The sequence below is a fragment of the Crocuta crocuta genome, unplaced genomic scaffold (genome assembly GCF_008692635.1).
Source record: "Crocuta crocuta isolate KB4526 unplaced genomic scaffold, BGI_CrCroc_1.0 scaffold83, whole genome shotgun sequence".
Lineage (NCBI taxonomy): Eukaryota > Metazoa > Chordata > Mammalia > Carnivora > Hyaenidae > Crocuta > Crocuta crocuta.
The window spans coordinates 3,326,531-3,339,788 of record NW_027529638.1 but is presented as its reverse complement, the minus strand read 5'-3'; the positions used below and the strand labels follow the sequence as shown (position 1 = coordinate 3,339,788).

The following is a 13,258-nucleotide window of genomic DNA, read 5'->3' as shown; positions in this document are numbered from 1 at the left end:
AGGTTATATTTTTAAGAGCCTGGACCACAGTGAGATTTAATGTTTTATAAAATTATCTTTATTTATACAATTTTAATAACCAGTACTTAAAAGATACTACTAGACATAGTTGGTGTTCAAATAAATACTGATGCACTTGTATCCAATAATTATTTACATATATGTAACCAAGTTATAAAACATGCAATATGTAGGTAAAAGAAAATTTAAATATTACAATTAGTCAACATCTACACACCTAGGAAGAAGGCAATTTGGGTATAACTTATATGTGGAAAAAAAGACACGAAATTAAACATTTATTAAGTACATAATACTATTAAAGGAGTAGAGTACATCCAAGAAAAAAGTTAATAGCAGCTAGCGGTACTAGACTACATACAAAAATAAAGTCCATTTTATTTAGAAAAGATGAGCTTTGGATGAATGCTTTTAATCATGCCTCCTACAGAAGTCAGTAGGGGAAATAATAAATACTGAGAGTTAACATGCAGATTAAAATAACCTTTATTTAAAAATGCAACATGGGGCGCCTGGGTGGCTTAGTCGGTTAAGCGTCCGACTTTTACTTAGGTCATGATCTCGCGGTTCGTGGGTTCGAGCCTCGCATTGGGCTCTGTGCTGACTGCCAGCTCAGAGCCTGGAGCCTGCTTCAGTCTGTGACTCCCTCTCTCTCTGACCCTCCCCTGCTCATGCTGTCTCTCTCTCTCTCCTAGAAACAAATAAAAATATAAAAATAAAATAAAATAAAAATGCAACATGAGAGCATTAAATTCTCTGCTAAATATTTTTTATTGTTTATTTTTGAGAGAGAGAGACAGAGCATGAGTAGGGGAGGGGCAGAGAGACAGAGACAAAGGCTCCAGGCTCTGAGCTATCAGGACAGAGCCCAATGCTCTCGAGCCTGAGCTGTTGAGATCATGACCTGAGCAGAAGTCGAATGAGCCACTCAGCTGCCCCTCTGCTAAATATTTATGCTAAACAGCTACTAGACCAAGTAATGATTAATTTGGTGGAAAGTTATGTCTCCCATCCTACTTCTATTTTAAATCAGTTTCTTCATTTAGAGAGTGAAATTTCACTGTATTTATTAATACTAAATTATTAATGATGAATAATTGACATAAGTCAGAAATATTAAAAATCATTTCAGTGGGATATCTTAAATTTTACTTTAAATTTAACAGAGTCTTGTAAATCTACGCTTTCAATCAAGTGGACAAAGTCTTTTTATAACCATTAATAGTCATCTGTTGTACTATTAAAAAATCGAAAAATGCCCAAATTTTCAACATAAATCATTCCATTACTTTTGTTGGATAGTTCTTAGCATAAATTTTCCTTCATGCTACTACTAAGATATTTTAAATATATTATATTTTTAAAAATTTGAGGGTCACACAAATTTTTCCTGCTCAAATATGCTTTGTCCCCATACTTACGTGGTCACAATTACATTATATTCTTCATATTTACTATGGATGTTATATCTAATCTGTTTACGTTCTTCTTGAGAGCCTACGATTTAAAAACACCACACACATATTGATTATATTTACTGTACTTTAGTGTATGTTAGGATTTTAAAGAAGTTTCCAATTAAAGCAAAATGACATTCTTACCATAATAACAGAGCACCTTTAAAGTGGGGCACCATAAATTAACTTCTCTTAACCAATTATCTATGAAGCAAAAGAGATATTATTTGCAACTATTACAACAGGTTATGTGTATGCAGTGAAATGAGTTCTATCTATAAACTCTTTTGCAAAATAATGAGATTAAAAAAAAAATCACAGACCCTTCACAATTTTATTCCTGATGATTAAAATAATGTTGAAAAGGCATAAAATGAAAGGCAAATGACCAACCATTATATTTATAGGTCATTATTAATTTCCATTTTAAAGAGTTGTTTTGGATTATGTTCATGTGTATATTCTCTTACTCTAGTCAACATCCAATTAGTTAAGAAAAAAGAGTAATAACTTCAGTGTGGATGAACTATATACTTTCTGATTCTATAAATTTAACTATAAACATAAAGGCAATTATTTCTCTTAAGTTACTCATCAAAACAATTTTTTTTCATTAAAACAACTTTCTAAAAGTATTATAAAAACAAAAGATCTTATTGATGGTCCCTGATCCATAATACTTCAAAAGCTGAGTAAGTGACTTGTATTGGAGTTATTTTACTTTAAAAGATGTCCAATACAACGAAACACATACATACATATACACAAAGCGGGGAAAAAGTGTAAGGTGACCACAGAATTAATATTCACCTCCACAAACTAAGAAATCACAGAGATTTTCCTCTCCCTATACACAACACTATACCGTCAAGTGAGGCTGTCCACAGTATTACAAACCTATAGTTGATGCTGGAACAACGATCAAATGAGGACCTTTATTACCCTCCTGATAGAGGTATGCCAGGAATGCAATGGCTTGAATAGTTTTTCCTAGGCCCTAAAATTAAATGTTTAAAAGACAATATATGAAATTTTAAAATAAAAAAATAAAGGAAAACACAAAGGAAAAAGAATACTTCTGGTTTTATTTATATTTGACTCCCCATAATAACTCTATGAGAATTCTATGTTCTTAGTTCTCAATGACAGATAAAACAGATCATAATATCTAACTCGGTTTACTGAGCGGGAGATATCAGTTTAATGCTTCATTACATATGAAACACACTAATATGGAAGAGCTTTGCAATGCACATAAAGGATATAATTTTGGTAACTATTCATATGAAACAAATATTTAATACATACTGAATAGATTAAGAACAATGTCCCAATCACTAATCAGATCATATGCCTATCCAACTACCCACAAATTTCACTTCTTAAGAGTATATTCAAGAGATATGAGAACATAGATACACAAAGAACTTGGGTAAGAATGTTGACAGTAGCCAAACACAGGAAATGACTTAAATGACCTTCAACAGGAAAATGAATACACAAGTTGCAACATATTTATACTATGGACTACCACATACAAATCAGAAACCAAACTACTGATAACATACATGGATGAATCTCTATAACTTTATCATGCACCAAATGAACCAGAAATAAAAGGTGTATACTCTATGGCACTATTTATATAAAGTTCAAAATTAAGAAAAAAAAATCTATGGTTATAGGCATCAGAATAGTGGGTGGTAATGACTGAAAAGAGGCATGAGGGAATGTTCCTGGGATGATGGAAATGTTGACCTGGGAAGTAGTCACATGGGTGCACATATATGTAAAAAGTCACTAAGCTGAACACTTGTATTTTTTGCAAGTAAATTATATATAAGTGAAGTAGGGTTTATTTTTAGGCTATTGAGGAGGTTTAGCTAAACATTACCAGCTGTGATAAACTGAACGGCCTTTATTCATGTGTTGAAGCCCTACTACCCAATATGACTATACTTGGAGATAGGCTCTTTAAGGAGGTAATTAAGGTTAAATGAGATCACAAGGATGGGGACCCAATTCCCACTGTCTGAGAAAAAGACACCAGAGATGTGTGAGCACACAGAAAAAGACATGTGAGGACATAGCAAGAAGGTAGCCAACTGCAAACTAAGGCTAGAGGCCACAGGAGAAACCAAATCTGCCAACATCTTGATCTTAGACTTCTAGTCTCCATAGCTGTGAGAAATAAATTTCTGTTGTTTAAGCCACCCAGTCTTTGGTCTTTTATTATGGGAGCCCTAGCAGGACAGGCAAGACACTAATTTATAAATACTGTGTTTTACAGGTTACAAGAACAGTTTCACATATTATATACATCATTTGATGCCAAATATAATCTTATGATACAGAAATTACCTGTTTTATTAATATTGGCTGAGATAAGGTGATCTGGTAAAGATTAGCCCATGAAAAGCAAAGGTTTGGGGCTCCGAACCCAGATTTGATTCTCAAGTCCAACTTTCCACACCTGTAATGCTCTATATTCTGTATCTAATTCTATAACCATTTGAAACCCTGCATATATACTGTTTTCTATCAGATAAAGAGCATCTCTGTTACAATGATAATATAATGTATATGTGAGAATAGTCTTAAAGTACAAAAGATTAGTAGAAGCTAACTACAGAATAAGGATCACTATGTTTGTTTTGAAAATGTAATACACAATGTAATACATATGTATTTAATAAGCATTTTCTCCACTGAACTTTTTAACAGGACATTAAGATTAGATTAAAGGTCAAGTTTCTATTTGACAATAAGTAAACTACTGGGTGTAATAAACTTCCTAAGCTTAGCATCAAGCAAATGTGACTTGGGAAAATAAAACTCAGAAACAACAAAAAAATGGCTGAATTGATGTTGCTGATAAATGTGTGGGTTTACAGGTCTCTATAAATTTTCAAGGTAGCCATAGAAAAACACATAAAACAAGTCTTAGTATTATATATTTATGCGTGTATGTAAATACAAACACACACCTGCAAAAGAAACTAATCCCAAAAGATATACACCAAAACAGTACTTATTTCAAGGTGAGAAGAGTATGAGGGATCTTGATTTTTTTTTTTGTATTTTTACATAATGTCAATTTTTAAAACATATATTAATTTGATAACCAGAAAGAAAGTAAAAAGCCCATTTTCATTTTGGGGGACGAGGTGGGGAGCTAAGAGAAGCAACAGAAAATAGAAGGGGTTACTGGAGTAATAAAATACTGGTGAGAGCAGTAAGCTCTCAAGGGAAATTTTTATTTTTTAAATGAGAGCAAATATGCCTTTTAATGATGAATCCCAGAAAGAGAATACTACTTACCATTTCATCTGCCAAAATGCCATTAAGTCCATGTTTATGTACCAATGCCAGCCAATTCAAACCAACCTTCTGATAGGGCTTGAGTGACAAACTGGTAAAGAGAGTTACCATAAATTACAGATTTATACTTCTATACTTTTATACTCTACTAGTTTTCTGACATGAGGTTTAAGTTTACAATGCACACAAAAAGTGAAATACCTAGGTCAAGTCTTACCTTTTAATTTAGAAGCTATTTACACTTAGTTAAGAAAAAGAGCCCAAAACACAATGCATTTTTTTGTTTTCTCAAATTTTATTTTGTATTGACTTATTTTTTTCTGGCTCTAAGAATTACAAAAAAATTTTTTCCATATTCAGTCATAATATAATGCCACCAATTCAATTCCATAAATGATCAGAATATTACCTATAACATATTACTAACCTAATCTTTATGCTAGAAAATGGTATTGTACAGATCTGAATTTTACCACATTAAGGAACTTCAAATATTAGGACAAAACAAGCTTAATTTGCCTCTTTGACAGGCTGACTGAATAAACACTTTCTGAATCAATGTCAGTCACCTCTAATGTCAGTGGTATGTGTATCTGGAAGGTGCATATATGTTTGTGTTTGACTATATGAATGTAGATTTGTGAGACATCAAAGACCATCAAAAAGTAGAAAGCAGGCAAGGGTCAAAAATCTCATTTAATTTGGAAACATATAATTTGGAAATAACTTGTTTGGAAGATAATATGGGATGGTTATGATCAATGCAAACAATTTTTTTTTTCCTAAAAGTTCAAGTGGTTAAAATAGCAATTATTACTAAACACCTATTACATATAGATTACAAAAATAGCATTGTCAAGCACCACCTCATTTAATCTTTTAACATCCATGAAGATTGCCTTTTATCATTATTTTAAACAGATGAAAAACCTGACATTAGTAATTTGCCTGAGGCTGCATAGCTACTAAGTGTTATGGATGGCTACGATTTTAACTAAGGAAGTCCATCTCACTCAGAAGTTAATTCTTGGGGCACCTGGGTGGCTCAGTCGGTTAAGCGGCGAGCTTCAGCTCAGGTCATGGTCTCACAGTTGGTGGATTCAAGCCCCGTGTCAGGCTCTGTGCTGACAGCTCAGAGCCTGGAGCCTGCTTTGGATTCTGTGTCTCTCTCTCTCTCTGCCCCTCCCCCCCTTATGCTTTGTTTCTCTAGCTCTCAAAAATAAATAAACAAAAAAAATTTTTTAAGTTTATTGTTATATTCACTAGGTCAGCACATAATACATATTAACATGAAAAGCTAGGACAAAGCCATATGTCTCATTCTCTAGCTTTTATCCTCTCCCCTTAATTTCCTATTATACCCATCCTATCTGTACATAGGTAAGTGGTCTGGACACAGCTATGATATAATAAAATGGTGAAAGGACCAAATTCTAAAATCAATATACTTTAATTAGAATGGGGTAAAAGAGGTGAGGCAGAAAGATATCCATCTTAAATTAGAAATAGATTTGGGGGCGCCTGGGCGGGCCAGTTGGTTAAGCATCTGACTTCAGCTCAGGTCATGATCTACAGTTCAGGAGTCTGAGTCCTGCGTCAGGCTCTGTGCTGACAGCTTTGGATTCTGTGTCTCCTCTCTCTGTCCCTCCTCTACTCACACTCTCTCCCCTTCTTCTCAAAAATAAATAAAACATTAAAAGAAAAAAATTCAAAAATGAAATAAAAATAAAAATAATTAAAAGTATTCGTGGGGTAAAAATCAGCAGTAGTGCTGAAGTCTTTACAGTTCATTTTTTAAAATGTCTTTGCTTTCCTGAACAATGTAATTTCTACTGCCACTACAAAAGTAATGATAAATAAAACATATTATCATAGATGTATTAATTTCCAGATCCAAATGAATTTTCTACAATCATGGTGAAAGTAAATGCTCATACTGGAATGTTTACTCTATTTGAGACACAATGCCATGGGCATGACATGCATTATTACTTCATTTAATCTAACCACAAAGCATATAAGATTACAATCCCCATTTTTAGAGATGGCCCAATCTCTGGGGCTCGGAGGAGGGAAGTAATTTGCCTAGGGTGACACTATCCAAATGCATGTCTGCAGTGGCATAGACCGTATCCACTCCAGGTCTGATCCAAGCTCAGCCCTAAAGAGCAAAACATGAAAAAGTTCTCTCCTTCTGACCCACCCATCTATGGCCAAAACGGAGTTCTTTATTATTTTTGAGCTCTTCTCAATGTCTTAAGTCATCCCACACATATAAGGTTCGTATTTTATGAAAATGAAGAAACTTGGTAAGGTGGGCATAGCACATCATTTATAAATGCATCAAAGGGCCAAGCATGCTCTCCCAACATCTATCACAAACAGCCAAGAAATATTGAGAAACTAGTATAACTGTTAAAATATTCTTCACTATACATAAAACTTTAAAGAGTGTTGAAGGAATTTTGAGAAGCATAGTTTTTCAATCAAATAAAAATGGCTTTACCCATAATCACAAAGCGGCTCTGATGGCTGTTTTTGATCAAGACACTAAATAGCTTTGTTATATTGAAATATTTGTTTTAAAAATACAAGTGTTTGTGTGTGCACTTGTGTACACACACATATATATTTTGTGTGTACATGCTCCTCTGCTGGATTTACCTAAGCTTCTAGTAACTTTTTGTTGCTTAGTATCCCAAGAGTGCTGCCCATTACAGAGCCTTTCTTCACAAGACAAAAGAACAAAGAAAATGAAATTTTGGAAAAGATGTTTTAAATCCAATTCACTTGTTATGACAAAATTGTTAAATAGGGCAGCTGTATTCTTTCTCTAACAGGGTCTAATATTTAGATGCTGTACAATCATACCTTCCATTCATTCTGACATTCTATAGTTTTCTAAGAATTCTCATGACTGCATATGAACCCTCCCCCCACCAGTTTACAGATAAAAACGTAATCTGTCCGGGATTCCCCAAATGGTAAGAACTATAGCCCAAGCCTTCTGAATTAGTTTAAGTGCTCTCTTCTCATCAGCAGACCATAAGTATCTTTAAACTCAACGTTTCTCTACCTCTCTCTAAGGAAATAAGTGATTTTAAGATTTTTCTGAGACCACGAAAGAAAATGAGGCAGCACATTATTTTGAAGTTACTTGTTTTGCTAAAAGAAAAGAAAACCATCCTTCCAGAGTCATGATTTCTTTTCAGAGTGAAAATTAAATTGGGTTTAAATCTGTGAGAGAAACTGGTATCAACATTTTGAAAGGTGAGATAAGCCTGAAATGGAAATAAAATGCTAAATTTGAGTTTAAAATGCAGAAATAGTCTAGGGAGACTTGTGGCAAGCAGTTTATATGAAACAAGATTAGGGATACTAGATGACCAAAAGCTCTATATTCCCTAAGTGTGACAACATTAGTTTGTACTAACAACAGTATCCAAACAGCTAAAATATTTACATCATAGTACTTGGAGTTACTCAAGGCATCTGCAGTACTGATCTGCATTCACATCACTGTCAAATGGCTTCACAGCAACTGTTTAGAACATGACAGGGAACCATCCCATCAAGTTGAGGACAAACAAAATCAGAATAACCTGGGTAGATTTAACCCAAAAAAGACAGGACACGTATAATTAAACATTTTATATTGAACATCTGAGAAATCTTTTCAAATAAAACAATTTAAAGCTAATATATTTTAGATCAACTGCTAAAGTTTGAGAGATGGCTACATTAATGATATGAATAAAAAGGGAGAAATATTGAGGTTTTTTTTTCTTTTCCCTCACTGTATTATTATATTTTAACTTTAGATATCATCAGCTTTGACATTTTAAAATAAAAATTATGAATGTAATGGTTTTGAGAGTTGAGATACATGCAAGAAATTTTATTTTCCTCTGCAAAAACTTCATTTTTAATAAGGATTTTGGTAGGTCTGTATGTTCTTATCTCTAAAGGCAACTTTTTTTGTTATAATTCATATGCAGGGCAGCTCAGTCATCAGGATGGTTTAACATTTTCTTCCAATGCTGCTAAATCCTTTCCCAAGGCAAGAAAACTACTTTAAATGTCTCTATGCTAAGCAGCGATGATGCCTGGCCAATATACCAACTAAAACTGCTTGTGCAACTCTTACCTTGGCTAAAAATAAAAACCAAGACAACAAATTTCACCCCCTAAAAGTGCATTTACATGAACTCTCAAGAAACTATCTACACAGGTATTTAGAAGTTCTATTTCAGGCTAGAGCCAATGAGCACTTTTTAAAAAAGAGCAATTTTTCTCATTTATTAACTACTTCATCAGAAAATTCCTCAGCATAATGGAAAGGACACTGTATTACCTGATCATACTATTTACAAGTAACAGAACTTTGTGGATGTGGGTTTAAGAGAGAAATTTTTCAAGTGATGCAATAAAGCACTTGATTTTTTAAAATCCAAATTATGATAAAGTAGACTCAACTGGGTAAGTCTTGTAGAGTGAAGAACTCCCCATATCCAATGCTGTAGAACAAGAAGGAGCAGCTCCAACTACACTTTTAGGAGATGAATTTGCTGACATGGCCATAGTTCTTTCTATGCAACAGAGAAAAGAGCTTCTTTGTGGGAACTGCATCACGTTTCCCTACACCATCCCATAGCACCCTAGAAGGGCACAGAAAAGATTGTAGCTTACTATTAAAGGCTGGTAACCATATCTTGACTTTTAATTAACCAATGATCAGCAAATATGCTTTGATCATTGACTAGAAAAAGACTAGAAGTAAATAAAATCACCAACTAAGGTAATTAATTTTAATACCTAATGCTAATCTTATTAATTACCTATCAGAATACCTTATCAAATACCTAATCTTATCAAATACCTTATTAAATACCTATTACTCTGATAAGTAAACAATTTTATACATTTCTTTAAAAGGAAGTATTCTGAATAGTTCTGAGTCCCCAAACCACTTAAAAATAAAGTTTTAAAGGACAATGTCAAAATTGGACATTCCAATAACCCAGCACCATGCAAACTGAGGGTGTTCACAATTATAGAATACCATTTTAATATGTACTGGTTGCACAAATTTTTTACTGAAAATAATTTAGTGTCTGTTTTTTTGTAAGAATTCTGACAAGGTATTTTACTAACACTAGCAGTCTTGGGAAATATAGTTTGTATAATCTTTGCTTATATAATCTATTTAATAAGTGTCCTTTTCATTATTGTTATGTTTCTACTCCAGAAAGAGATTTAAAACTGAGCTTTTGAAAGCATTTAAAACATTAAATCAGATACATATTTTAATAATTTCATTTTATTTATGATTAAAAAGAAATTGAGCTAAAACAAAGTTTTTCACTGATACAATTAAGCGGCTAATTTTCTGAAGTACCAAACTGTGTAAAGGGGTAGTAGCTAAAACCACCTTTTCAGTTTTTGTGATTATATATAAAATTATCTGTCATCAGACAAGGAAAACATAGGTTATATAACACCATAACATTTCATCCCTCTAATTTATAAAGATATAATGGAGTAAAATACCCTTTCAGGGTGGGGGGAGGGGGTATTGATAAAAAAACAATTCTTCTATCACTTAAGTGTCAGTGAAGGAAACTTTGGGCTTCTCTTCTTCTAACATTAGTTTTCCTAAAACTTCCACATGTAAGTTCCCTAGGCACAATACAGAAATAAATTCTGAATTTTTATACAGCTGAGATAAAATAAGAAATAGGTATGTATAACAAATATTACCTCTGGTTTAGAATGGAGGGTTGTTCTATGTTCCATCCACCTCCATTTCCAGTGAGCATGGTAACTTGTTTTGTCAACTTATTTGAAATGTCTTCACATTTGTTCATAAGCCTTATAACTACATCTCTTTCTTGGATCAGTGTTTTACAATGCCATATCAGATCCTCTGATAAGCCATTAGTTTTGGACATCTTTGTGAACTATGGCATAAAAAGAAAAATAATTTAACAGGTCAGATCTAGTAAATAAAAATCCAGTATCATTCTCTTTCTTTATGAGGGAAAGAAAATTGGTTAATTTAAATGTTTACTAATGACCATAATCAAGTGCTAAGAAAAGCGGTTTCTTTCTTCGTGTCTACATTTGAATTCCCATGTTTATCTCTGATAAATCCTACTGTCACCTCAAACTTACGATGCTGAAATAAAACATATCTTTCTCCCCAAAATGCATAATCTCAAGCTGATTATTACTTTGAACCTAGTGGCTGTTCTCTTACAGAATTGCTAATGTCTCCTATGAAGTTTTGTTTTCAAAATCTGAGATTTGCTTTCATTACCAAAGGTAACAGTATTAAATTTAATACCTGCATACTCATATCTTGCCTCCATTTTCATCACTTTCCCTGCCTATAACATATTACCATATGATTAATCTTTCTAAAACATACTTTTCCCTACCTACCATCAACAAAGTACCACCCTTTGAGCTTTCAAAACTCCAACTATTATTTGTCACTTAGTTTGTTCCTAACTTGAGACTATTACTTTGAAAAGTATCACATGAATCAAAATTTAACTATGACCAACTCAATAATTTGATAAATTTTTTTGAAAAGTCAGTTTCAATAAAACACCTGTATAAATGGTTTTCTATGAAAGCTCAAAGAATTTCTTTCAAAAATATATTTGTATTTTTTTCTAATGAAGACACTGAATAGTACTTCATCATGTAAAAGCTATAAAAATTAGAATTTTTCCACATATATAGTTGAAAAAATATCCTGAAGAATATTATAAAAAATATTTTTAGTGAAGAGTAACAGAAAACCCACAGCTATCTACAAAGCTAACAACCTGGCTAGACAAAAAGAAATATCTCACAAGCCAGAAATGAATAAAGGAAACTAGAGTAATACCACCTGTTAAAACTACACATAATTCTGATTCATGTCATCTTATTTACTCAGCATGTTTCAATTTACAAAAAGAATCACATTAACAACTCTAATTAATCCCTGTGATCAAAGTATATCTAAGTTCACAGAGAAGCTCAAATAATAGAAATTCAATACTTACAGGATATACTAAGATAACTTAATCAAAACACATAATAATATGCATTTTTCATATCTAACCTAGAAAAAGTTGGAAAGAAAATTTCCAATCTATTCCAAAGCCATGTTATTATTATATTGCAGGATTGAAAAACAAAACAAAAATGTAGTGCTTCACAAAATGGCACTGTGAAATATAGTTATTCGCACACTACATTTTCACATGGACAATATTAAGAATCACAACACAATCTCCTACTTTGTGCTTTCAAGGAAAAGGATTTACACATCAACAGCAGGGTATATAATAAGTGGCTTGAAGATTCTAAGAAGGTTCTATTAGAACTTCTAATTAAGGGGAGTCTAGGTGGCACAGGGGTTAAGCATCCAATTTCGGTTCACATTATGATCTCACAGTTCTTGTGTTTGAGCCTCACGTCAGTCTCTGTACTGACAGCTCAGCTCGGAGCCTGGAGCCTGCTTTGAATTCTGTGTCTCCCTCTCTTTCTCTCTGCCCCTCCCCCACTCACGTTCTGTCTCTCTCTCTCAAAAATAAATAAAGCATTAAAAAAATTCTTTTAAAAGAAACTTCTAATAAAACATATTTTATTGGGGCACCGGGGTGTCTCAGTAAGTACAGCAACAGACTCTTGGTTTGGATCTGGTCATGCTCTCATGGTGGTGGGATGGAGACCCAGCAGGGAGCCTGCTGAAGATTCTCCCTTAGCCCCTAGTGCTTATGCAGGTGTGCGCCCTCTCTCAACAAAACAATAAATAGAATACATTTTTAAAAGAATATTTATTTGGAGAGAGATAAAGCACACACATGCAAGGGGGGGAGAGGGAGGGATGGAGGGAGGGAGGGAGGGAGGGAGAGACGGACGGAGAGAGAGAGAGAGGGAATGAATCCCAAGCTGGCTCTAAGCTCAGTGTGGAGCCTGATGCAGGCCGATCCCACCACTGTGAGATCATGACCTTAGCCAAACCAAGAGACTGCTGCTCAACCAAACTGAGTCACCAAGGTGCCTCAATTAAATACATTTTTAAAGGAACCCCAAAACTAGAGGCCAAAAACCAATCTCATACTTTTTGTGGGTGTGTGCGAGTATGTATGTTTATGGTGTGTATGTGTATGAGAAAACAATAACAACCAGGATATAAAGAACATATATTGTGTGCCTTGTATGGGCTAGAAACTACTAGATGTCTTTTATTCACTAACTCATTAAATCACCATAATAACTCAAGATCAATCTACCAATTCTGGTACCATTTCCAAGTTCTCACAGTATGGTAAGATTCCAAAGTCCATACTGTTTTCTTTTCACTATAATTAGTACTTCCCTAAGTTAAAAAAAAAAAAAAAAAAAAAAAAAAAAAAAAAAAAAAAAAAAAGTTAAGACTTTTTAAAATTTACAAACAC

The 13,258-nt window shown here is 33.5% G+C and overlaps 1 protein-coding gene across 1 annotated transcript in view; it reads right to left on the bottom strand.

The window, feature by feature from the left end:
* The window catches only part of SMARCAD1 (SNF2 related chromatin remodeling ATPase with DExD box 1), a 79,150-nt gene that overhangs the window by 15,019 nt on the left and 50,873 nt on the right, over positions 1 to 13,258 (bottom strand). The window contains exons 10-15 of the mRNA XM_077762322.1: positions 10,560 to 10,759; positions 4,800 to 4,890; positions 2,376 to 2,475; positions 1,623 to 1,682; positions 1,441 to 1,518; positions 288 to 303 (exon numbers count right to left, since the gene is read on the bottom strand). Coding sequence (XP_077618448.1) covers positions 288 to 303; positions 1,441 to 1,518; positions 1,623 to 1,682; positions 2,376 to 2,475; positions 4,800 to 4,890; positions 10,560 to 10,759 — 545 coding nt within the window. The remainder of the gene's footprint in view (positions 1 to 287; positions 304 to 1,440; positions 1,519 to 1,622; positions 1,683 to 2,375; positions 2,476 to 4,799; positions 4,891 to 10,559; positions 10,760 to 13,258) is intronic.